Raw genomic sequence first — 22988 nt, forward strand, 5'->3', positions numbered from 1 at the left:
TTAACACACAACATTTATCTTTGTAATTAACGGTGCGTTTTGTTTGGTGTTAGCATCAACAGTTCGATGTTTTTAATTGAACTTCAATTAAGTTTACTTCTTTTAAATTACTGAAGAAGTTTTGTTTTGTTATGATATTTTTCCAAATTTTAAACTTTAAATGTCTCTGCTGTGAAGTTACAAAAATGTCGCTCAAACCAAATAGTGTTTCACTCCTCGAATTATTTAGACACAGACATATATAGTTTTGATAAAATTAATTATAAAAGTAAGAAATCACATGTCATCTTCTCGCATTAAAACTGTATAATCTCAAAACTTACTAATTTTACAGGAGAGTGTTTTAAAGGTTTAACATGTGATATTTTTAATATTAATCATCTTTGCAACATTAATTTTTTATTTTTTACTAGTTACATTATCTGTCTTTTAAAGTAAGATAAAATTATGTATTAATTTTGTTATAGTAGTCAAAACATAGGTAAACAAAACAAAAAAAAAACTACGCTCTTTTGACAGTATTTATAAGAAAAATACTGGTGAGATACCAAATGATACCGCATGTTAACTCAATATTTTTGGAAATTGTACACTTTTAATGCGAAAAGACGATCTGTAGTTGAATTTATATTATATGCGAATCCATCTTCTACGCTTAGTAATTTCGCAAATGAACACCGCGTCACCGACTCTATTGCCAATACCGGCGATCATATTATTATGTCAAGTGCTGTTCGCCTTGACCGAACCCGGTTCGGATTGCTTCATTATATTTTCTATGATTTTTTTAAAATAAATTTATAGTAGTGTATTTGCAGAAGATTACTTACGGCAGGTATTGAGCAGATATTGGACCCGTGGGCGAGGCCGCGTCGTCCCCGTGTGCGGAGTGTGTGAGTCGTTGTGGCCTAACAGATGACGTCCGGTGCATTCGTGTTGAGCGATGCACCGGTGTTCGAATCTCAGGCGGTACCAATTTTTCTAATGAAATACGTACTCAACAAATATTCACGATTGACTTCCACGGTGAAGGAATAACTTCGTGTAATAAAAATGAAACCCGCAAAATTATAATTTGCGTAATTACTGCTGGTAGGACCTCTTGTGAGTCCGCGCGGGTGGGTACCGCCACCCTGCCTATTTCTGCCGTGAAGCAGTAATGCGTTTCGGGTTGAAGGGTGGGGCAGCCGTTGTAATTATACTTGAGACCCTAAAACTTATATCTCAAGGTGGGTGGCGCATTTACGTTGTGGATGTCTATGGGCTCCAGTAACCACTTAACACCAGGTGGGCTGTGAGCTCGTCCACCCATCTAAGCAACAAAAAAAAAGGTTTGTTTTAGCTTAAATCGTAAAACACAAAATATGTAAATTACGTAGTGTTTGTTGCGCTTAGTGCTTTTTATATTGCTAAAATAAGTTTTATGCTAATGCTAGACGCGTGTTGCGACTTACAGTTGATATCAATTTATGTTCCGTTGTTATTTTATTAAGAATTATAGTACTATAATGTTACGCTCTATTTCGTTACAATAGTGAATAGTCGAAGTTTCTTTTTCAGTAACATTGTCTCGCGGAAATCAGTGTACAGTACCCGGCGGTAAAGATTGCACATCGACCTCCAGTATTGGTAGTGTGCGACAGAGATAACGCTCTACGAATCCGAAAATAGCCGATTGTCTCTTTCCAAAGGTTGTCGAGTAATATTAAAATTTATCGCCGGGTACTGTATCCACGTTTTTTACAATCAGGTCTAGCCCTAGCAAGAGCAGTGCTTCGCAGAATCTACCTGCCACCCTATCGCAATCGCGAGCCACTGAGAAGATTCGGCGAGAAACTCAGTGGGGAAAATTATGTTGAAGTTGTAAACAACAACAGATTTTTTGAGCTACAAAATTTATATCTAATTAGGAATTAGATAGATAGGACATTTATGTCTCTAATTATTTTAAAATTTGCCTTTAAATATGATTCTTGCAACAGTACTTAATGAAAAATTGATATAGTGAAAACAGTTAAAATAAAGTTTTCTATCTCTACTGATCTCAAAACTGCCAAAGTTACGTATGGCAATTCCTCAATAATATCTGAGCCTGCATAATATTCTTATTGCATTTGAGGCATGAGAAGTTTCCATAGTATTGTAATAGATTTTTCCTTTGGATTGGGCCGCACAAATATTTCGGCCACGAAATAGGTTGGTTTATATTCACCAGGGTTTTCTGTCAATAAGCCTGATTACCAGTAAAATGTAAGACTCAGTAAGACTAACGTGAATTGTAAATGTTTTTAAATCATTAAACGATTTGTCTTATTACCTTTTTGGGTGGCATTCGCATGTTCGAAAACTTTCGCAATAACCGATTCATATCGCAGCGTGCATGTCGCTGCCAATAAAATTTAATATGTAATAGTAAAAAGCTTATCAATCTATATTTCGAGTTCTGGTCCGTTTTTGTTTGATTTAGATGAATAGTTTTGAATTATCCTTTCAAATCGTAACAAGAGGAAATGGGGTACATTAAATCATGGCTTCTGTGGACATTAATGAACTATTAGCTCACAAATCCCAACTGTTAGATGTATGTAGATCGTAGGACGTAAGGCTTACTACAAGGGTCGGTTCTAAGCTGTCTCTATCCAGCGGATTCCGACAATTACCTGCCCTGGTGAAACTGGAAAGGTTCAAGGCCACTATTAATCTTTCCTTCCAAAACAAAAACCGTCAATATTCAACAAATCCTTGGTCTATGTTTTAGGGTGCTTATCTACGCTACGACCCAAATAGCATAACCACATAATTTGTCGGCGAAAAATCTAAACGGTAACAGAATACACAAGCAGTGTGTGAACTGGTACCCATACAAATAGCCTGCTAAGTAAGACGTTAAGAGAATATTATTAATTATTTAGTATACAAGTTAATCGCCGTGAGTAAGAGGTGAATGCTTAAATTATTAACAACGTGTGCATCCAGGACGGACTGCGCTCACGTGTCCAGAGGCTAGATTTTGCAATCGCCGGATCTTAAATCACTGAGCATTATTCTCAAGGATTTACTAATTATTTTTGCTCAGTTTTGCTGTCTCTTTCAAACTTCACTTACGTTCTTTTGGATGTAAGTGTAATTTGAAAGCTCAGTGGCTAGTGACCCCTACTTTTAGACTACGTGGGCCTATTCAGCATAACAACATTCTGGTAAACCATGTAACAACATAGTTTTTTTTAAGACTGTCTTCGACAATCTAGTTTTAAAATTTCGAAAGCCATTCGCCTTTCTATTCCATAGTATTTCAAAAGATGTAAAGCGTATTAAAAACACATTTTCGACATCTGTCATTAAGGTTTCTCGTGGGCTTTTTAATTTGTCATCGTCTGAATAGCTTTATAAAGTTATATAATATTTGGAGCATAGATTAATTACTATAAAATACATTACATACTGTATTGTCCAATACAATTTTTTTGTGTCATTGTTCAGTCTATCTCGTAATTAGATGCAAAGTTTTATCAAAACGTAGTAGACAACTATGCTATTTTCATACGATTAATGTGTGAATCTGTAGTATTATTGACCGAAGGTGAATCTTCTCTAATATTTTTAAAGATGTTTTTAAAGGGTTGTTTTTGAATTATTACTCAAAGCTTAGAATGATTCTAATGCAAAAAGAGTATATTTGTAACATGATAAGTATAATATAATATCCATATTCTAGGTTCAGTTAATCAACAAATTTATTAATAGTATTGTGTTTTTTTTTTGGTGACGCTATGACGCACGAATTTATTTAATATCTATTCGGTAACCATTATGATGTTTGGTTTTGGAGTATAGCATGCTAATGTCCAAATTAAGTTTGTTTATAACGTACTAGCGGACCGCCCCGACTTCGCTTGGGAAGTAGCGTACGCGATGTAAAGAATTTTAGGGAATTTTGTTACACATTGGGTTACATTACTGGAGTTTCAGTAAGGATCCCTAATTTTTTTTAAAATATAATAAATATAGCCTATGTCACCCGGGGATAGCGTAGCTTGCCAACAGTGAAAGATTTTTTTAAATCGGTTCAGTAGTTTCGGAGCCTATTCAATACAAACAAACAAACAAATCTTTTCTCTTTATAATATTAGTATAGAAGTATAGATATGGCGCGATTTCAAATTTTTTAATTATTAGAAGCAGCTGAGTTTGTACGAGTCCAGAATAGGGCTGATGGACATTCACGTGTGTTTTTAAGAGCTGTGGGAGTGGTGGTGGATGATCGTCTGAGGCGGCTCAGTGCCGGTTCGCTCAGCGCCCCGGCTGGCCGATACCACAGCGTATCAATCGTTTACCACACATTTGCGAAACGATATTGTGAAATAAGCATGGAAATGTTGCTAGCTACCGTGTTGCTACTAGTGCTGCACTGTATTACCGCAGACATTCGTAAGTACTAAAACTAAGTATAAATAGAATTTTTTACTGTGATTTTTTAATTAATATTCTGTGTTTTGTTATATTTATGGTAATGTTGACATTAAATTTCAAATTTCGAATTTTTTTTGGTATCGATTTAAAAAAGTCGATCAATCAAAATGTTATTTCAAAATTAGTACAAGAGTACTAGAATAAAATTTCATTTTCACCTTTTATTTTTATGTATTTGTACAGAAAATCCACCGAGGTCAACAAACGCGAAAACGGTTTGAATCTCGAATCAGCAGGTTGAGAAATATTTGAATTTTAGTTTCATCATATTTGCAGAATCGGTTTCACAACTACTACGATTGACTATATGAATGTTATGTTCAATCTAATTTGATAGTTTGTAATAAGAAGCTCGTATACATGTTAGACTAATACATATATCGCTTTATAGCTAAAAGATCAGATGATGTTGATAGTGAATATAAAAGTTAATAAATAGGCGCGAAACAGCATTCATCATATTATTTTCATTATTTTTGACGCTATACCGAATACGACGTATACGCTTAATACACTTTTTTAGAACACTTTGTCATGAAAACTGTCGAGTATTTGTTTTTTTTTTTTTTTGCAAAAGCTTATACCTACAGATACCACCATTATAAAGAAGCTAAATTTATCCATACGATTTTGTGTTACGCTTATTCGACGGTACGTTATCAGCACTAATTTTGTAATTAAATATTATGTTTTTTTTTCAATGGCCGCCATTTGTAATTTCAAACGAAATATAAAGTTCAAAATTGCCTCCAATATTTCATTCATTGAACGTTCAACGTTTTCTCTTCCGTTTTTCAACAGATTTTCTCGTTTTATTGTATTTTAGATATATTTAGATAGCTTTATCGAGTACAAGTGTTATCTATACTAATATTATAAAGAGGAAAGATTTGTTTGTTTGTTTGTTTCGAATAGGCTCCGAAACTACTGGACCGATTTGAAAAATTCTTTTTCCATTAGAAGCCGACATTGTCCCGGATGAACATAGGTTACTTTTTTTAATTTTTATTTTATTTTATTTTTTTGGTTTCATGTGTGTTTTAATGTTTCCGAAGCGAAGCGAGGGCGGGTCGCTAGTCAATATATAAATCTGGAAACATCTTTTTTCCCAAACTCTAAAAAACAAAGTGAAAAAACCAAAAAAGAAGAAAATATATGTTACATAATATTATACTTAATTTTAAGTCTTGAAGTGACAGTGATTATGGTCGAGATTCGATCATTCCGTGAACAGTTTATTTACAAGATTACGAGGACATAAAATCAAAAATTAGTAAACACGAAAAGCCGCGGAAAATCTATAAAATCTTGAAAAGAAATCAAGTACGTATCTACAATTGTGTCAAGGCTTCTAACGAAAACATTGAAACATTTAATAATTTCCTTTCCATTAATTTGATTCGTCTGTTAGTTCAATGTCCGTAATATTGTGCTAATATTATAGCACAAACAATGACTGCGGACTAAGCTTGTATAATTTGATCCCAAAACATAGACAACTAATTTAAATGTGGATTTGTAAGAAATACAATATCCTAGTGGTGAAAAAATTCACAGTTCTTTTTTTAATTATGTACTTTTGACATCGTGAGGTGAAAAAGTGAACCACTGCCTTAGATATCCGAGTTCAGATGCACGACACGTTTCTTTAGATTTTACTTTGACTGTTCCTATGCATATTAAATGACAGGATATTACGATGCTTACTAACGTAGTTTTCATTATTGTTAGCAGCCATTTCAGTCCTAACCATTTTCCGTTTCTGCAATTCTGAAATTTGCATTTCTGAAGTTGCCATTACTTCAGAAATGTATCCGATACGAAAATGGATTTTTAGTAAGTTACGTACTGCCCTGAAGGTACACAAATATTTTGTCTAGCAAAGAATTTTTCGCTTAACAAAAATCATGTTTTTTTTTTATTGCTTAGATGGATGGACGAACTCACAGCCCACCTGGTGTTAAGTGGTTACTGGAGTCCATGGACATCTACAACATAAATGCGCCATCCACCTTGAGATATAAGTTCTAAGGTCTCAGTATAGTTACAACGGCTGCCCCACCCTTCAAACCGAAACGCATTACTGCTTCACGGCAGAAATAGGCAGGGCGGTGGTACCTACCCACGCGGACTCACAAGAGGTCCTACCACCAGTAAAAAAAGTTAAAGTAAAATGCTTCACTATGGCTCTAAGTTGAGTATTTCTTTTGTTTTATTTTTAACACTAATGTAATCATTCGAAATGAGAATGACGTCATTTAGAATCCAAATGTGAATTTTTTAAAAGAACATCAAGTCCAAATTGCAAATCAATATCAGACTCATGTCAGGGTCAGTAACGACTAGGTCAGAGGCTCTTAATATATTTTTCTTAGACTATTTGCCACGAGAACGTTGCAAGCGGTATTGCGTGAAAAATCACTTGTACGCAATATACCTGTTTATTTTAACTGCTGTTTTTTTCTGTTTGGATACTTATCACTGCTAGAACTATTTATATTTTATCGTATTACTTACTATTGCCCCAAATGACGTCATTCGTAATGACGTGATGGTAAGTCAGAAGAAGTGGCGGTATTAATACACATTTAAATCTTAGACTGAACACAATAAGATATCAACGATATTTTTCAACCTTTATTCATCCAATACAATAACACAAATATTATTTTTATTTGTCGTAAGAACACAAAGCACACTGATAGTGAGATACAATTAAATTCTATTTAAAAATACACCTTGTTCTATATCTAGAGTATTTGCTAGTAGCCAAAATTTTTTTTTGCTTTAAATTAAAAATGTAATCTGTTTGTATACTCTTAAGGCGTTTGGTAATTTTCTATCCGTAGTTAGTGCGAACTTTAATAAAGACGTTTTTATGTGGCTTTCTTGAATTATGTTTTATTATTTTTTAGTTGCAAATTAGAACGTATTTAATTTGTTTTAATATTTTATTTAACAATGGTAACCATGTCATTATTTCAGCGCCATACATCAAGGTGTGCCAGCGAAATGATCCGAATGTTGACAAGTGCATTATGAATTCGGTCGAAGAGCTACGTCCAAAGATGATAGACGTAAGTTTCAGATATATTTGTTATTCAATTTTTCTAATTGCTTAGTTGGGTTGACATCTACAACGTAAATGCCGCCTCCTTGAGATATGAGTTCAGTGTCTACAGCACAACGGCTGCCGTATCCTTTAAACTGAAACGCATTATTGTTTCACGGCAGAAATAGGCAGGGTGGTGGTACCTACCCGTGCGGATTCACGCCTTGTGACTATTAATTCGAAATTTTATATTTTGCATAAGGCTCCTTAAATTGAATGCAATATAATACAATATTGACCAAAATGACGAGTCAAATTTACTGTCTTGAAGTAATGCGGAGGGAAACTGCCTTCGTGGGCTCACCAATAATTATTAGATCAAAATAAGAAGTATTTATTTTTATGTAATCTTTAGTAAACTAATATTTTCTCAATATCCAGCTAACCTAACCTAATTCACCGAGTTTCTCGTCGGATCTTCTCAGTGAATCGCGATTCCTATCTGGTGGTAGATACAACAAAGCATTGCTCTTGCTAGGGCAAATTTTTCGGGTTGAGTCTCGTGTGCTAACTCACCAGTCATGCTAAAGAACAGCACCTCGATGCTAGCGATAGGATAGTGATCGATAGATAGGTAGGCAAAATTACACTTTTAGCTTCGGGAGCACTTCCAATACAACACCCTTTTATAAAATTTTTATGTATATTCTCTAAAAATACTTAGAAGTCAAAAGAAAAATTGTTTTAAAAATGGGACCTTAAAATTCAGGCGATTTTTTTAAAACCTCGTTAGGTGGTAGTATTACTCGTAGAAACGTCACTGTTTGCTGTTGCCTGAGTCAAGTTTATGGAATCTCCTCCGTTGTTTGTTTTGCCGTTTACCGCAAGACCTGATGCTTCGGCGTCTGCAGTGGCCTCGTTCGAACCATTCGGAGATTTTGGTGTTTCAGGTGCTGGAGAAGAGCCAGAGTCAGGGTTTGAATTCGTAGGAGAACCAGACGCATCCGGAGTAGATTGGGCTACTGGAGGATTCTCCGGCGTATTTGCAGGACTGACTATTGAAGCTGATTCATTAGGTTTTTCACTGGATGAAATAGTGGAATCTTTTGGTGCGCCGGGGTTTTCTGAAGCTGCCTGTTTCGATGCATCAGGCTGTTTTGATGCATCAGCTTGGTTTGACGGTTCAGCCTGTTTCGAGATATCACCCTCTTTTGACGCATCTGCCTTTTCTAATCCATCAATTTGTTTTGATGAATCAACCTGTTTTGACGGATCGGCCTGTTCAGAGACAACACCGTCTTTTGACGTATCAGCCTTTTCTAATCCATCAGTTTGCTTTGATGCATCAGCTTTGTTTGATGGTTCAGCCTGTTTCGAGATATCACCCCCTTTTGACGCATCGGCCTTTTCTAATCCATCAGGTTGTGTTGATGCATTGGCCTGTTTAGACGGATCAGCCTGTTTGGAGACATCACCCTCTTTTGATGCATCTGCCTTTTCTAATCCATCAGGTTGTGTTGATGTATTGGCCTGTTTTGATGCATCAGTCTGTTTTGACGAATCAGCCTGTTTGGAGACATCACCCTCCTTTGATGCATCAGCCTTTTCTAATCTATCAGGTTGTGTTGATGCATCGGCCTGTTTTGATGCATCAGTCTGTTTTGGCGAATCAGCCTGTTTGGAGACATCACCCTCCTTTGACGCATCAACCTTTTCTAATCCATCAGGTTGTTTTGATGCATCGCCCTGTTTTGACGCATCCGTTTGCTTTGATACATCGTTTTTTCCTCCGTTGGCATTGAGATCGGTCACGTCGCTCGCGGTTGGAGATATCAATGGATCAGAATTAGTATGCTGTGAAGGATTTACAGCATCTTGGCCCTTCTCAGCTGTGTCTGGTTCATTATTGATACTAGTATCTGTTTTTACCGAAGAAACGATAGGGTCATTAGCTTTTGCCTCGTCCATAAATAATGCAACATCAACAACAGAATTGGAATTAGGAGATTTCGAAACGGATTGATCGTTTATCTTCGGTCCGTTTATACCGTTTTCTATAACAGACTTAGAATCTGTTGATATTTTCCCATCAGGATTAGCTTTAGAATTCTGTTCGCTGGTCAAATTCATGATGATATTGATTGTCCGACGTAGTTTGGGCCGTATTGGGCACATAGTTCTCTTCCCTGACAAGTCGATCATGATTTTTTTTTTGGAAGGTAAAGACAGCATCACTGCTCCGGGCACCTTGTCATTGGTTTTGGACAACGGTATCAAATTATCGAATTCGTGTTCAAACATTGATTGCATTGGAATTTTTAGTCGTATTACCGTGTTCTGTTTTTGTATTGTTCTCGATTCATGAATATGAATCTGAAAATTTATTATAAAATATATATTATATTATACAGTAATACGTCGAGGAATGAAAGGTTCTTTGGTTTAAGGTTTAATTTAAGCTTAATATGCGACATTTATTTTCATAATTACAGGTCCGTTTTATTTAGTATTAGCATCAACAGTTCGGTTTTTTTAATTGAACTTCAATTAAGTTTACCCCATTCTGATAGCTGAAGAAGTGTTTCTGTTACGGTATTTTTTCTAAATTTAATGGCTCTTCTGTAATGTTGCAAAAATGTCGCTTTAACCAAATATCCTTTCATCGGACGATAAATATTATGAATTGCTGTTCGTTAGTCTCACTAAAATACGAGAACGACTGGACCGATTTGGGTAATTTTGGTCTTGAATTATTTGTGGAAGTCCAGGGAAGGTTTAAAAGGTAGATAAATATGAAAATGATCGGAATTAAATAAAAATAACAATTCTGTTTTTCCTTTGATGAGTCCCCCGTCGGACGGATTCCTTTTGTTTGTTTTAAGTTTATTTTATACAAAAGTTTAGGTCTTTTATTTATCGATTGAGGCACTACGAAGTCTGCCGGGTCAGCTAGTATAGTAATAAAAACCAAGGATTTATTTAGAAAAAGCAAGTCGTTGTAAGTTTAAACATACCTGAATTAAGAACAAGAGAAACAGTTGCACTAATCGACCAGACCACCCCATTTTTACAACACAATAACTAAAAAAATCACGCTACAGCTTTTATATATCAAGTGTAGTCGATGATACAATGGCTTACTTGTTCGTCATTATATAGACCTTAGTCATTACCTATAGTATTATTAGCCCACAGAGGCACGTAGGAATCATTTTGAGTCAATGATAAGAAAGTTAGCCACGGAAATAAAGAACAACGTAAATGTAATAAACACTTATAATAATTTTCCGTTTGGTTTACTTAACGATAAAGATTCAGAGAATAAGGGCCCGAACATACAATTAGCACACATCAAATATTACGAGAACAATTGCCATTGATCTTTTGACGACTTCGATCTTTTAATGGCCAAGATTTTGATCTTATAGTGGAATAGTCCAGAAAATGCGTTTGTAAATTAGTCGTGATGATATTTTTATTGTATTAATAATAAATAATGATTCATAACATTATCGTTTCCTTGTCTCGGTTTACTGTATTAAATTTATTTTTAATAGATGTATTCGTTTTACAACGACACAATTACTTGTCCTCTCTGTTGTTTTGTTACATAATAAAAGAGTATCATTTTTAAATTTACTCGTGGTAGGACCTCTTGAGAGTCCGCGCGGGTAGGTACCACCATCCTGCTTATTTCTGCCGTGAAGCAGTAATGCGTTTCGGTTTGAAGGGTGAGGCAGCCGTTGTAACTATACTTGAGACCTTCGAACTTATATCTCAAGGTGGGTGGCGCATTTACGTTGTAGATGTCTATGGGCTCCAGTAACCACTTAACACCAGGTGGGCTGTGAGCTCGTCCACCCATCTAAGCAATAAAAAAAAAGAAAAAAAAAGATCAGAAGTCATTAAGTCAGGAACCTTTTAAATTCCATAAGCAGTAGGTTTTAATTCTAAAGAAAAAATATAAATGAAACTTGAAATATTGCTTTAAAACGTTTTGGTCGATTGTGAAAAAGAGATAGTGAGATTTTCCTACGCATCAACTTATAATTAGTTTTCAAAACATTAATCGGTACGTGCCTACTATTAATATTGATATTATTTACACAACAATCCTAATTCAAACAGTGTTTGCTGTTTATTTAATTAATAAAAAACGACAATAGATTAGAAGGGATCATTTGAACTAAAAATATTCTATCGATATACCCTACGAATTGAGTATTGAATTAGATTGCTTAGTTAAACAAGATTTAAGTATCCGATGTCGCAAGAAGCGAAGGGACATACTCGTGTGAACTATTCGCCAAAGAGTTGTGCAAAATACAAGCACTTGGCACATATCCTTGAGCTATTAATTAAGGAGTAACGCGAAATTACACTTAAATATGAAGAAATTTTACATTTGGAATGCACCTAGTAGTGTTGAATGCACTTCTATTGAATCTTTCTAGTGGTCCCGCAGTAGTCGAAATTGGAATAATTATAATTAATTGAAATTATAAATTTGAAAATTATTATGGTTCTATTGTCAACTGATCAAGAATAAATCACACTACACTATAGATCTCATGATAGTTACAACGGCTGCCCCACCCTTCAAACCGAAACGCATAACTGCTTCACGGCAGAAATAGGCAGGGTGGTGGTAGTACCTACCTACCCGTGCGGACTCACTAGAAGTCCTAGTCGAGTCGAGGTTTTTTCAAAATGCGCTATAAGTTTGATTTAATTTTCCAATTAACTATAGTTATACTAGCAGACGCGACAGACTTTGCCTGTCCCAAATCCGAAAATTCCCATGAATTCAATTTTTTTTACAAAATAATTACTTATTAAAAAGCATTTTTAGTGGACTAAATTGTAAATCTAAACCCTACTCGAATTCACATGAACACACACAAATATTCATATAAATCGGACCAGCTGTTTAGAAGTTCTCTAACATACATACGGTCAGAAGAATAATATATATTAAGATTTGAATGTGCGAGTTTCTCGATAAAACTGTTTTAGTTCGTATGAGTTCTTCGAATGTATTTAGATTTGCACGTTCTGTCATTCTTGGCCGAATCACATGAAATTTCGTGTCCATTGCGACTTTGAGTGCAACGACCTTGAGAGAGAAGAGTAGGTATTTATTTTGGGATGGATTTAAAGCGTTTCATCGTCAAATGTAAATTTTAGTCAGTTTTATTTTTAACTAGTGGACCCGGCGAACTTTGTTCCGCCATACGCTTTGTTTCAAACACATCAACCGGTCAACTTCAAAATTCTACTATAATTAACCATAGAATATATTACGTTTAGCTGTCAGTTGCGTTTTGTTATTCCATATCAGTTGCGTTTTGTTATACCACGTTTTATGTCGCGTCCCACGGGAACGTGATAAAAAGTATTCTATGTCCTTCTCCTGTAAAAAGTATCCTATGTCCTTCGTCCTTTTAAGCTACCTCCTCACCAATTTTCAGCCAAATCAGTTCAGCCGTTCTTGAGTTATAAATAGTGTAACTAACACGACTTTCTTTTATATATACTATATAGATGAATTAAACGATAAAATTGATTGCACTTTTTTATCCACCAAGGTACCGTGATGATAAATAAACATCGCGGTTTTCATAATTAATTATTGTGTTTTCATTCAAAATGTATTTAAACAATTTTCATAATCAAAAAACCATCGAGCGTTCGAACAAAAATAAGAAAATAATAAAAAATATTTTATTTATTCATTGTATAGTCGGGTGGACGAGCTCACAGCTCACCTGGTGTTAAGTGGCAACTGGAGCCATACAGGTAGACATCTACAAGGTAAATGCCGCCACCCACCTTGAGTTATGAGTTCTAAGGTCTCAGTATAGTTACGGCGGCTACCCCACCCTTCAAACCGAAACGCATAACTGCTTTACGGCAAAAATAGGCAGGGTGGTGGTACCTACCCGTTTGGACTCAATAGAGGTCCTACCACCAGATAAATTTTAATTCGTAACTTTTTCAGGGAATTCCGGAGTTGGACGTTCCAGGCATCGAACCTTTGAGTCTCGGACAAATTGCGTTGGCTAGAGGTCCGCAGGGAGCCAAGCTTACCGCTGTCGTCAACGACGTGAAAGTAAATGGACCCAGTAACTTCGTTATTGAGGAATTGAAGTAAGTATTTTCTTACCAAGCCAACTACACCCCGTAAGCGGTAGGCAGTGGCTTGTCTTTGCCCCTGGTATTGCTGAAGTCCATGGGCGACGGTAACCACTCACCATCAGGTGGGCTGTATGCTCGTCTGGCTACAAGGGCAATAAAAAAAAGCACGAAACGCATTAAATTTGATATACTAAAATGAAAATAATCAATCTCTTTTCCTTTTTAACTAAGTAAAAAACAATACGAGCCGTCTGGAAGAGATCGCGTTTAGTAGTATGACCGTCTATTGTACCTACAATTATACTTGGCTCTTGACCTTTTTCAATATTATATGTGTTATGGTGTGCAATAATGTACACTCTTTGTATCTCTCTCTCTTTCTCGCTCTCTCTCTCTCTATCAGTCTTCGTCTTTCTCTCTCTCTTTCTGCCTTTTTCTCTATAAATATCTAATTACTCTTGCTAGATGAGGTTGCAGTCTCAATTGTATTGCTTAACAATCATCCCCACCCTTTATACCCAAAGACATGACTACTCGGGTAGCTGTTAGCAAAGCCCACCCCTCCTGGCTGAGCCCGTGCTCGCCCACATATCCTGGTCAAACTTGAAAGGCCTCCGGGTCACCAGTAATCCTTCAATCATATAAGAGAAAAAGAAGACTTCTACGCTGCAGAAATATACTTACTCGTGCGAACTCACAATGTGTCCTATCACAAGTGAAATTGTATAAAATTGTGAATAGTTCAAATCGAAAATTATAGTGAAGTGTTAAATAAAGTCCACGGCGGAAGTCTTGTGTTGAATACATCTAGTTCGTCTCCGAGTCAATAAATTAGCCATTAAAACGGGAAACAATAAGAACGATATTAAGATAGATGTGACAATGGATTTGTTATCAGTAATAGACAATTGTATTTTCCGTTAAGAATACGTTGAGTAATACAGTTGGAATGTGATATCCAATATATTACTATGTAAGCACTTGAGATGAATTCATCAGCTTCTTTTGTACAATCGCACCGCCCGCCAGCAGTGCAGAGTTCATCCACACTATTTAGAACCACTGTATTCACCAGTGCGCTTCCAAAGACTTTTTTGTCACGTACCATCCGATTTAGGAATGAACTTGTGCCGCCTGAGCGCTATACATGTTTTTTTTATATATTGCTTAGATAGGTGGACAAGCTCACAGGCCACTTGGTGTCAAGTGGTTACTGGAGCCCATAAACATCTACAATGTAAATGCGCCACCCACCTTGAGATATAAGTTCTAAGGTCTCTGTATATATTAGTTACAACGGCTACCCCACCCTTCAAACCGAAACGTATTACTGCTTGACGGCAGAAATAGGCAGGGTGGTGGTAACTACCCGTGCGGACTCACAAGAGGTCCTACCACCAGTAAAAAAAATTCTTTGTTCAAACGAAGTTTGTGGAGAGTATTCAGCGCTAGGAAACGATTTGGCTGTGCCACTTGTATGCTCGTCCATCCATTAGGGGAATAAACAATGAAAAATAACAACTCAATTTTCAGTTTGTGTGTATGTGTGTGAGTATTCGCCGTTGAGTACCCGTGGCCAGCTTGAAATTTGAGGAAAGTTTGAAGGAATTTGTAATCTATACTTGAGTCGACTATTATCAAAGCCGGCAATCTGACTTTTGGACAATGATTGGTAAATCAGAAAAACGAATTATTGACTTTGTATTCCATTGGCAGTCACAAAACTCTTCGGAACGACATCTTAGATAAATAACAGGTTAACTATTAACCTTTATTTAATGCAGGTTTTGAACCGTATTCTTTGAAGGAGACGATTATATTCAAATCAATCTGTATTGTCATATCAATAAAAAAAATTTGTCCAAATGCACAGATTGCCACCTTTGATAATAGACGACTCATTTATTACTTATTAATATTATAAAGCTGAAGAGTTTGTTTGTTTGAACGTACTATCTCAGGAACTACTGTCCGATTTGAAAAATTCTTTCAGTGTCAGATAGCTCATTTTTTGAGGAAGGCTATAGGCTATATAACACCAGGCTAAGACCAATACAAACGGAGCACCAATAAAGAATGTTTCAAAATCGGGTTCTTTTTTCTTTCTACGTAAATTAAGTCGCAGGTAAATTTTTGCGTTATGCCAAAGTAACTACCCCACGCGGACAAAGTCGCAGGCAAAAGCTAGTTATCTTATATTTCTAAGATGTGTAGGTATTTATAGATAACTAGCCTGTTAAACGCTTAATACTAGGTGAGCCTAAACACGTCTCTACATCTAAATATTTTTAAGCCGTAGACACATCGTATGATTTTTTTTTCTTTTTTTCCTATCTATGCTGATGGTCTTGAGACACCATTTCAGCGTAACCTTAATAAGTAGACGAGCTCACGGGCCTCAAATCTGACATAATTGCTAACACTAATCCTAGCAAGAGCAGTGCTTCGCAGAATCTACCACTGGATCGGAAACGCGACCCACTGCGTGGGCTGTGTCTGTGGGTTGATTTACTCGCCGGGCCCTTCGTCAAGCAAGCGACGAGTTCGACGAGAACGATAACCGGACTCGTATGAAATTACTTTCAAAACCTATACAAGTTGTACGTTTAACTCTGTTGAGTAACTCATGCACGTATCCATAGCAAATCCCTTGCCTCACAGAATGGAAAGCAGTCGACGTCGCCCCAAATACGTCATTTCGGATCCTCCCGACCCACTAACGGTGCTTTTAGGTACCTCAAGCACCGGTCATCGTTCTCGTCGAACCCGTCGCTTGCGACGAAGGGCTCGACGAATAAATTAACCCTCAGACACAGCCCACTGAGTTTCTCGCCGGATCTTCTCAGTGGGTCGCGTTCCGATCCGGTGGTAGATTCTGCGAAGCACGGCTCGTACTAGGGTTCGCGTTAGCAACGTCGTCAGGTTTGAGCCCCTACTAGTTAAGGTTACGCTGAAATAGCCTCTCAAGGCTCTCAGCTAGGTAGGGAAAAAAACCCTTGCCTCGGATCGAGAATCACCCCGCGCTGGCTCGTGAATTAATAGCTAATGCATATCATCTGTGTACCTTATATAAGTTTTTATTTGTATTTCAGGTCGGATTTAGATAACAATCGTTTTGATTTCAAATTGCTACTACCGAAGCTGGACTTCAACGGGAAATACAAGATGGATATTCAGGTGCTGTTACTGCGGCTGCAGGGTCGGGGTAACATTACAGGAACGTTTAGTAAGTATCCATATAGTCAATAGTCCAACTAGTCAGGTCATAAGTTTTGTCACACAGTAAAAACTTTTCTTTTAGAATGCTGGCCACAAAAAAGTTTATTGAATTCGAATTTCGAATTGTTCATGAAAATAAAAATGTATACTTTTAGAATTTTACTCATTTTTAAATATGGAGTGGACGCTTAAAGAAGACCGTGTTGCAGTTATTGCGTTGCATCGTTGCGGTTACGCGCCAATTCAAATTTTTAACATACTGAAAAATTTGAATATAACCAAAAGATTCATTTATCGTACCATCAAACGATACAATGAAGACTCTAGTGTAGATGACAGATCAAGAAGTGGTCGCCCTCGGTCTGTTAGGACTCCAGCAGTGATAAAAGCTGTGAAGGCGCGAATTCAAAGAAATCCCAAACGTAAGCAGAAACTGTTGGCCCTTCAGATGGGGTTAAGCAGAACCACGGTAAAAAGGGTGTTAAATGAAGACTTAAGGCTTCGGGCATATCGACGAAAAACAGGACATCGTTTGAATGCTCGTCTAATGGACCTGAGACTGAAGAGATGCCGCGCTTTGTTGAAGCGGTACGCGGGAAAAAAAAATCGGGAAATTCTTTTTTCGGATGAAAAAATTTTTACCGTAGAAGAGAGCTACAACAAACAAAATGATAAGGTGTACGCACACAGTAGTGAAGAAGCGAGCAACCGTATTCCGTGTGTCCAACGAGGTCATTTTCCATCCTCGCTCATGGTATGGTTGGGAGTTTCTTATTGGGGCTTAACAGAGGTACATTTTTGTGAGAAAGGTGTAAAAACGAATGCAGTTGTGTATCAAAATACAGTCCTGACGAACCTTGTGGAACCTGTTTCTCATACCATGTTCAATAACAGGCACTGGGTATTCCAACAAGATTCGGCGCCAGCTCATAGAGCGAAGAGCACACAAGACTGGCTGGCGGCGCGTGAAATCGACTTCATCCGGCACGAAGACTGGCCCGCCTCCAGTCCAGATTTGAATCCGTTAGATTACAAGATATGGCAAAACTTGGAGGAAAAGGCGTGCTCAAAGCCTCATCCCAATTTGGAGTCACTCAAGACATCCTTGATTAAGGCAGCCGCCGATATTGACATGGACCTCGTTCGTGCTGCGATAGACGACTGGCCGCGCAGATTGAAGGCCTGTATTCAAAATCACGGAGGTCATTTTGAATAAACTTTAGTGTCATAAGAATCTATGTTTTGTTAAGTTCATTTTGGTATATTAATGGTTACATAATGAATAAACTTGTTTCAATTATTTTACATTAAACATGTGACAGTATTTATGACCTGACTAGGTATGATTGACTTCGATCATGGAAATTTGAACTATATTATTAGGATCTTAAACATAACTTTTCCTCGAAATGCACTAGTTAGTTATAATGCGTGTAATGGAACGTGTCGGTGATAAGTTCAACTGGAGCGTATATACTGAACTTAAAAATGAAGCCAGGGTCTCTTTCGATTGACAACTGAACTAAACTGCTAATAAACTTAGGTGGTTGACTATCTAAATGGCTTCCCTAAAAATTTTCCTCATTTCAATTCGTTCTCATTCAGTTCGAGATGTTAAAACTATGCAGGGTTTAGAAGATCGTAAACCTGCTAAATCAAAATCAAAGGCGAACCTCTAAAAATAGTTAAAAATACTGAATAGTTTGGGCATATTATTACATTTTCGTTTTCATAGCTCGCATATTCTGGAGGTCGAGAGGCGGTCAATGACCCATTTCATAATAAACTCTGTTTACGTACAAATTTGGCTTACAATAATTATTATTTTACTTTTGTAAGCGTGTAATTTTATTAAAATATTTGGAATTTGGAATCATTTATAAGCTTCTATGAATTTAGTAAAAAGTCATAGAATAGTAACCTAGTTTTGGTTTAAAGCGGTATCATTGGCTATAATCTGTCCACGAGGACATAATTGTTGGTAGTCTAAGTCGGTATTCCGACTACGCGCGGACTATTAGGTGAGCTCACGGACTCAATCTGAGAGAATTTGCTAACAAGAGCAGTGCTTCGCTGCATCTACCACCGGATCGGTATCGCGACCCACAGAAAAGATCTGGCGAGAAACTCAATGGGTTGCATCTATGGGTTAGATTGCACGACGAACTTATTTATTATTTGATGATTTCGACGAGAACGGTAACCAATGCTTTGAGAGACAGTCATATTTTCAAGAGACTAGCTGACCCGGCAGACTTCGTAGTACCTCAATCGATAAATAAAAGACCCAAAATTTTTGTATAAAATAAACTTAAAACAAACAAAACGAATCCGTCCGACACATCAAAGGAAAAACAAAATTGTTATTTTTATTTAATTCCGAGCATTTTCATATTTATCTACCTCTTAAACCTCCTCTGGATTTCCACAAATAATTCCAGACCAAAATTAGTCAAATCGGTACAGTCGTTCTCGAGTTTTAGCGAGACTAACGAACAGCAATTCATTTTTATATATAAAGATAGATTATTTATCAACAAACAACGTAATATGTTGAAAAACGTAATGAAATTGCAATAATATATTTTTCGTGTCAAGATCAACAGGCTGTTACGAAGTTTGTTGTTACATCACTGCTTGTACATTGAACGAGTCAGATGCGTTCCAACGCAGCGCTGTGTTCGGAGAAAGGACAAACTTTACTGTTTATTATATTATATAGTTGTTAGGATTAAGAAACATTATAGTTTTAGATCAAGTCTAACAAGATTCTACTGAAGAGTATAGTTATAAACTTCATACATTAAAAAAATATATGATAAAACCGCTAGGTGCAAGGAATAGCATTGTAACTCGGTTTTAGCTAAATGTGAGTTACAATGTTATTCCTTGCTTGTCTTGAAGTTTCATAAAAGTAAAGAACTTATGGAATAGGTAGTCACTATTAAAATACCTGTTCCATATCTATGGAATAGGTATTGTTAGAATCTCATTTATTTTCGATAATGATAATCGTAGTTTTTTTTTATTACTTTGATGGGTGGACGAACTCACAGCCCACCTGGTGTTAAGTGGTTACTGGAGCCCATAGACATCTACAACGTAAATGCGCCACCCACTTTGAGATATAAGTACTGAGATCTCAGTATAGTCACAACGGCTGCCCTACCCTTCAAACTGAAACGCATTACTGCTTCACGGCGGAAATAGGCAGGGCGGTGGTACGTACCCGCGCGGAATCACAAGAGGTCCTACCACCAGTAATTACGTTCATTATAATTTTGCGGGTTTAATTTTTATTACACGATATAGATATCGATATATCGATATAATGTGGCATGAACAAATGGGACGGTTAAAATTAAATTTCTGTTTTACAGGAGATTACGCATGCAACGTCACTATGAGAGGGCACAAAGAGAAGCGCGGCGACGAAGAATACCTTCGTTTTGATCCATTCAAAGTCAAACTTCGTGTCGGACAGTCCTCCATTTACCTTACGAACCTTTTTGACGGCGACCCGGTACTAGGTCCGGCCACAAACAGGGTGATCAATGAAAACTCTAATGTGTTCCTCGAAGAAATCCGCCCGGTCCTTGAAAGGAGTCTCGGAGAGCTCTTCACTGAAATGGCGAACAAAATAACCGCGAAATTCACTTACAAAGAACTATTTCCTTAGCGGTGTATCATAATTATTTGTCTTAATTTTTAATGTTTTATTTCTAAAAGGTGTTAATAGAATTTTGTGATTCGAATGTTTTCGCACGTGCATTTGACTAGATAATATTCTACCAGTGGTATTGGTTAGTAAGCATTGAGCTTACTTAAAAAAACATACACATAAAAAGAATAGGTTTAAAAAAAACAAACGTGTGGCACTCGAGAACTGCCGCGGTAAAGCTATTGCATAGCATTTTTTATCAACTTATGCAATTATAATTAGACAATGATAATTACTATTAAAACAATAATAAAACAAGACCACGCTATATTAAACATGAATAAAAGCAAAATATTAACTGTCCCCTTCACACTCATATGCTAGACCGCGCGAGAGAGAGATGGGCAGACTTTTCATGATGCGCATGCAGTATGACGTCACGCCACTCGCTTATTCACAAACACTACACATGCGCAACGTGTGAATGTGTTGAACGCGAGCTACATGGTAGGCGGAGTGAGGGGTGTTAGGTTTTTTTCGTTACGGAATTTCATGATTTGGTCGCCGCGCTCAAGGCCCGCGATAAAAGCTATGCAATAGCTTAAAAACCCACTTATACACTTGCTAAACTTGGAAATTTTTCAATATTTTTACGTATTTCGTTTAAATATTAATTTTGAAAACATATATTTATTTATAGCCTCTGTTTAACGAAATTTATTATTATTTGTTTGTATACCGCGCTTGCCAAAATTTATTCGGATTAACTTTGCGTGGTTTAGTTGGGAATACTCATATAATCAACTTTGAATTCTGTTATAATGTACTTTAATCCTTTTTAATTAAGTAAATTAAATAACAAATCAAAAAAGAATCGAAACATCAATGTAATTAATGTATTTCTGAAGATAAGCACCGTGTAAATAAACCTTGCTATATTTTACCTGTTTCGATGTCTTTTTGACGGGAATATGAGTGGTTTAGTTAAATGAATTGTTTTGGATTGCGTCAGGATTAAAACTGTAACAAAGGTGGTTTATTAACCTCTTTATGTCTGTGCAAATGCCCAAGTGTGGGAAATGAAATGTAATCTACGGCTGCGGTTGATCTGTTCTTTTATAAAATCCGTTGAAGTCTCAGTAAATTGCCAACAATTTTATTCCGATACAATTTATTCCATACCCCATTACTATTAATTCAAATTAATTAATTTCATTCCATTTCACTTCATTGTTTCATAGCAGACATGGCTTTGTCCTTTATAACTAAAGACTTGAATTTATAGGATCTAATTAAACAAAAAAAAACTGTTCCGATTTTGTTATGCCAAGTAGAAGTAACAATTACACCCTGTATATGAAAAAGTTTCTCTCGAAAGCGACTTCTTAGCATGGCGCTACTGTAGCAAGAAGTGAATTCAACTTTGCATATTTCACTACATTTACAACTGCTACATTACATTCCATATCCCGCCACTTGCTATGTTAGCGCTATTTTTTTGGGTTTTAGAGAAGTTGTTTTCTGCTTACAGCTATCTGGATGGATTTTGATTTGTTTTTCTTAATTAAAACACCTTTACTTACGCCCTATAGTGATATTGTATGTGTTCTGAAGTTAGCTGTCAATTTTAAGTAGTAGTTCTTTTTTTCCAACTGTAAAGGCAAAGGTGTTATACCATACAACCTAATCTTTGGTATATTCTTTTTTATGGAAATGATATGGAGCGAATTGAAGTTGATTAATTTGAAATATTAATCAATTTGAAATATTAATCAATTGGCATGAAATGAAATATAATCTTAGTAAAATGGTGATTATTCACTAAAATAATCACAGATACTAAACAGTTAATAAACCATCGTTAGTACACATTTAAACTTCAAATACCACCAAATAGACAAAATAAAAGAATTCACACAACTTCGCTCCTCGCCTTCCCGCCAAAAAGCCCTTTTATTGTACATTTCAAACTGTCAACGTAAAAGACTTAAATACAGAGGCCACAAGTAAGAGAATTAAGTAGAACGAAACTGACGTATTGGAGTGTAACTATTCCCCCATTTTCATTGATAAGTCCTTAAGAGATCGATCAGTAGTATTGTTAATTTGTCATATTAATTTGTAACCGCAGAATGACAAACGTATTATTGTTTATCCTGAATTTAGTGTGAATCGTTGTACTCTGTACTATTAAACCTAAGATTAAATACTCTTAAATCATATAATTGAAACAAAATTATTTAACATTTCGTAAATTAATCATTTTGTATCATATTATGTATAACAGGGAATGACCAGTAGCGTAATTTATTGTAAGCTTGTAAATATTGGTAAATAAATAAATCCGGTGATAAATATACTTGTGATAGTTTTGATTTCATCGTTTAACACCATTGAGACTGACCTCATGCCTCAAAGTAGATGAGGGCATTAACGTTGTGATGTCTA

General features: G+C 36.3%; 2 protein-coding genes across 3 annotated transcripts; one reads left to right on the plus strand and one right to left on the minus strand.

The window, feature by feature from the left end:
• The first annotated feature begins 4247 nt into the window (after positions 1-4247).
• On the plus strand, positions 4248-22448 carry LOC114248570 (circadian clock-controlled protein daywake). 2 transcript variants are annotated; one of them, XM_028181851.2, is made up of 5 exons: positions 4248-4428; positions 7456-7547; positions 13524-13672; positions 16753-16886; positions 20260-22448. In XM_028181851.2, the coding sequence occupies exons 1-5, from the start codon at positions 4368-4370 to the stop codon at positions 20556-20558; spliced, it is 735 nt and encodes a 244-aa protein (XP_028037652.1). In that variant the 5' UTR covers positions 4248-4367; the 3' UTR covers positions 20559-22448. The 2 variants fall into 2 exon arrangements, with proteins under 2 accessions (XP_028037652.1, XP_089589603.1); XM_089733477.1 differs by lacking the exon at positions 4248-4428 and adding an exon at positions 7006-7024.
• LOC114248568 (uncharacterized) lies at positions 7370-10667 on the minus strand. The gene is made up of 2 exons (XM_028181849.2): positions 10537-10667; positions 7370-9895 (listed from the first exon to the last, which is right to left on the minus strand). The coding sequence occupies exons 1-2, from the start codon at positions 10585-10587 to the stop codon at positions 8312-8314; spliced, it is 1635 nt and encodes a 544-aa protein (XP_028037650.2). The 5' UTR covers positions 10588-10667; the 3' UTR covers positions 7370-8311.
• Positions 22449-22988: the final 540 nt, after the last annotated feature.

This window comes from Bombyx mandarina, chromosome 15 (assembly GCF_030267445.1).
Source record: "Bombyx mandarina strain Sakado chromosome 15, ASM3026744v2".
Lineage (NCBI taxonomy): Eukaryota > Metazoa > Arthropoda > Insecta > Lepidoptera > Bombycidae > Bombyx > Bombyx mandarina.